Source organism: Manacus vitellinus, unplaced genomic scaffold (genome assembly GCF_001715985.3).
Source record: "Manacus vitellinus isolate BGI_N305 unplaced genomic scaffold, ASM171598v3 scaffold_78_pilon, whole genome shotgun sequence".
NCBI lineage: Eukaryota > Metazoa > Chordata > Aves > Passeriformes > Pipridae > Manacus > Manacus vitellinus.
This window is the reverse complement of record NW_021940807.1, coordinates 767,233-770,378: the sequence shown is the minus strand read 5'-3', so window position 1 is coordinate 770,378 and position 3,146 is coordinate 767,233. Positions and strand designations below refer to the sequence as shown.

Here is a 3,146-nt window from a genome sequence, read left to right as displayed (position 1 = left end):
CACTAAATTAATATTGGCAAACACTCCACTCCGCCAATGGAAACCACAGAGAAACATTCCCATATCTGGGGATTCTGATGTCATGGGGCTGAGGTTTCCCATTCCAGGCCAGCATTTCAAGCCTCCAATCCCAACCAGGGCTGTCATTCCGAGCCCAGTGTTCCTGCATCCTGGTGGGTGGGGTGAGGGAAAGGCGGGAGGCAAAGGAGGAGGGAGAAAGATGCTGAATTGCTAGGTTTCTTTGGGGTTTATTTCTAATTTCAGGCAGTTCAAGGCAGAACAAACTGGGCTGGTGGCAGGAATTTTAACCCTTTCCAGGTGGATATTCAGGAATCCCTGAGTTCAGCTGCACGTCCCAGCACAGGATGAAGGGAAAACATCTTGATATTTAATGGAAACCTCAGGGTTTCTAAGCCCAGCTTTAAAACACAGAGAGCCAAGAGAACTAAAACCTCTCAGAGGATTAATTCCTACGAGCTCTCCTGTGACAGGAGCTTTTCCAAGGGGCCCTTGGCAAGCTCAGGTTGTGTCTGGGTTGGATAACCACAGGCAGAGGCTGCTTTGGATTGGAAAAAGGGGAAAAATAAATGCAGGTGATTTTTTTTTTCCTCGTATCCCAGAGCCAAAGTTTATCCTGCCCATGTTTAGTGGGGTGGGCTGGACCAGCATCAGTCAGCAATGGCTAAATTGTACAATTCCAGCCCAAATCCCGGGTTCATGGGCGTTCTGTCCAAGCCAAGGTTCTGTCCTCGTGGAGATCCAAGCGATCTCTGGATGGGGCCGAGAGTTTGTAAAGCGCTTTGGGTTCCTTTGGGATGAAAACGCTGCGGGGAACTCCCAGGCGAGGGATTAACCCACGCGAAAATCCCGCCCTCCCAGGAAACCCCGTCAGGAAATCCCGTCAGGAAACACAGCCAGCCCTTCCCAGGGTGCTCCAAGGCTGTGATTCCCGAGGATTCCCAGCCCCGGGGGTGTCCCAGTGCCCGTGTCCCCCCGTCAGGAGGCCGCGTTCTAATGTGACGCTATTTTTTCCATCGTTTCTGCTGCAGGAGGTCTTTGATCGCCTCTATTTGATTTATACTGTTGGATACTCCATCTCTCTGGGATCCCTCACAGTTGCTGTCCTTATCCTGGGATACTTCAGGTAGGCGGCTCTGGTTTTACCTAAGGGAAAAAGCCTCGGGCTCTCCCACAGGATCAGGTTGGGGTGGCAATTCCAGGAGCGGTTCCGTCCGGGATTTGGGCTGTCTTAGCGTCGTTTGACCCCAGGTCAAACTTCCTGGGGGATGGTGGGTGGGGTGTTTGAACCTCCTCCTCTTCCCCACAGAGGAGTTTTCCAGACCCTCTGTAGCAAACGGGAGGAGGGGAATCTCCAGGAAGAGATTGGTCCCCCTTGGGAAACCCTCTGGGGTTTTCTGCCCCTATTTCCCACCCAGCTCAGATTTAGATGGCAATATTTTGAGGTAGTAATGGTTTCCTCAGGGAATTTGGCACTCCAACCCCAAATATCCATGAAGGATAAAGCAGTTGAAGGGAACCCCAGCCATCCCAGGCTGATTCCTCCAACCTGCCCCTGCTGCTGTTCCCAGGGAGCCAAAAATCCCCCTTCACCCTCCTGACTCTGGTTGGTCTTCCCTGCCTTTCTACCCCCCTCTGCCAAGGGACGGAGACCCCTAAATACCCCTCTGGACCCACAGCATCCATTCCTCAGAGCTCCTCTTGCATCTCCCATCCCTGGAAGCGTCCAAGGCCAGGTTGGAGCAACCTGGGAGAGTGGAAGGTGTCCCTGCCCATGGCAGGGGGTGGCACTGGGTGATCCTTAAGGTCCCTTCCAACCCAAAGCACTGTAGGATTCTGGGATTCTTGCTGGCACAGAGAGCGTGGGATGGGAGGGATGAAAGGTGTCACCACATCTGGGAATTTGGCCTTTGGGAAACCATACCTGGAGAGCTGGGAATAGAGCAGGGGGCTGACTCCCAACCCCTGAGCCCCAGATCTGCTTCCCTTCAGGGTCTGGTCACATCTTCTCCTGGAAAACAGCAGGACCCAGACAAGAGCTGAGGGGGAAAATTCTCCCTGTGCTGGAAACACCACGTGGTGTCTGCACGTGGAGCTGGAGCCAAGCCCTGGGCATGAACCACTGGGAATAAAATGGGGGGCTTTTGGCTCTGAAAGGGCTCAGGCCCCTCTGCAGGGAGCCAAAGGGGCTCAGGGGGATGTGCTTGGACAGCAGAGCCCAAATTTGGGACACACACAGGGCCTGCAGACCCCTCCTGGAGGCACTGCCACCATACAGGGCCAGCCCCCACCCCTGCCACCACACTCCTGCTCTCCCAACCTTCTCCCTCCGTTTCCTTGCCCACTGGACATTGGCAAGGTTGTTAAAACATTCCATGTCCATGTATCTAAGAGCATTCCCAGTTTCAGGAGCTCAAGAGTATTCCTGGTTTCTCTCTTTGTTCATGTTCTCAGAGCACTTCATTTACAGCTCAGACCACATGGGCAACTGTGCTAGAACATCTTTATCCCAAGGATCAAAGCAGCAGCAGGGACCAAGCCAGGTTTTATCCCAGATAACACATAATCCAGGGATTCACTGACTCCATGTCTAATGCAGGGAACAAAGCCCATCTTCATTTCTACCTCATCAGTTCCACTTGGTGTAACTTGGATTATAATAGCCCAGACAACAACTGTTATTGCTGTCATAATATCCTCCAAAGGAGACAAAACCACAGCTTTTAATTTTTATTTCCATCATTGGAGCTGGGGGTTTGAGAGGATGTTAATCCATCCATAAATCCATGCATGGCCAGCCAGGACACAGAGCTCTAGAGGACAGAGGGGATCCCAAGAGGTCAGTTAGTTCCTTCTTCTCCCCAAACCCATGATCCCTGGTTCCCAAATGCACCTCTCATCTGTGGGTCCAACCCACTGACCTGTCCCCATCCAGCTTTTCCCCCAAAAAGGATCTTAAAGCGCTTTACAACCAGCATTTGTGGGGTCGTTGCTGCCGTTGCTGGGGTGGAGCCCAAAACCTGCTCAACAGGAGCAAGCAAAGGAGAATGTTCCCAACAGGGAATAGGGAAAACAGGGAAAACACCCAACACACTTCAGTTACTCCTGTAGTTGCTGCCAAATTTGGC

General features: G+C 52.4%; 1 protein-coding gene across 1 annotated transcript in view; it reads left to right on the top strand.

Moving 5' to 3' along the window:
- The window catches only part of PTH1R (parathyroid hormone 1 receptor), a 49,801-nt gene that overhangs the window by 21,143 nt on the left and 25,512 nt on the right, over window positions 1-3,146 (top strand). Inside the window, exon 5 of the mRNA XM_029964676.1 lies at window positions 1,050-1,144. Within this exon, the coding sequence (XP_029820536.1) occupies window positions 1,050-1,144 (95 nt within the window). The remainder of the gene's footprint in view (window positions 1-1,049; window positions 1,145-3,146) is intronic.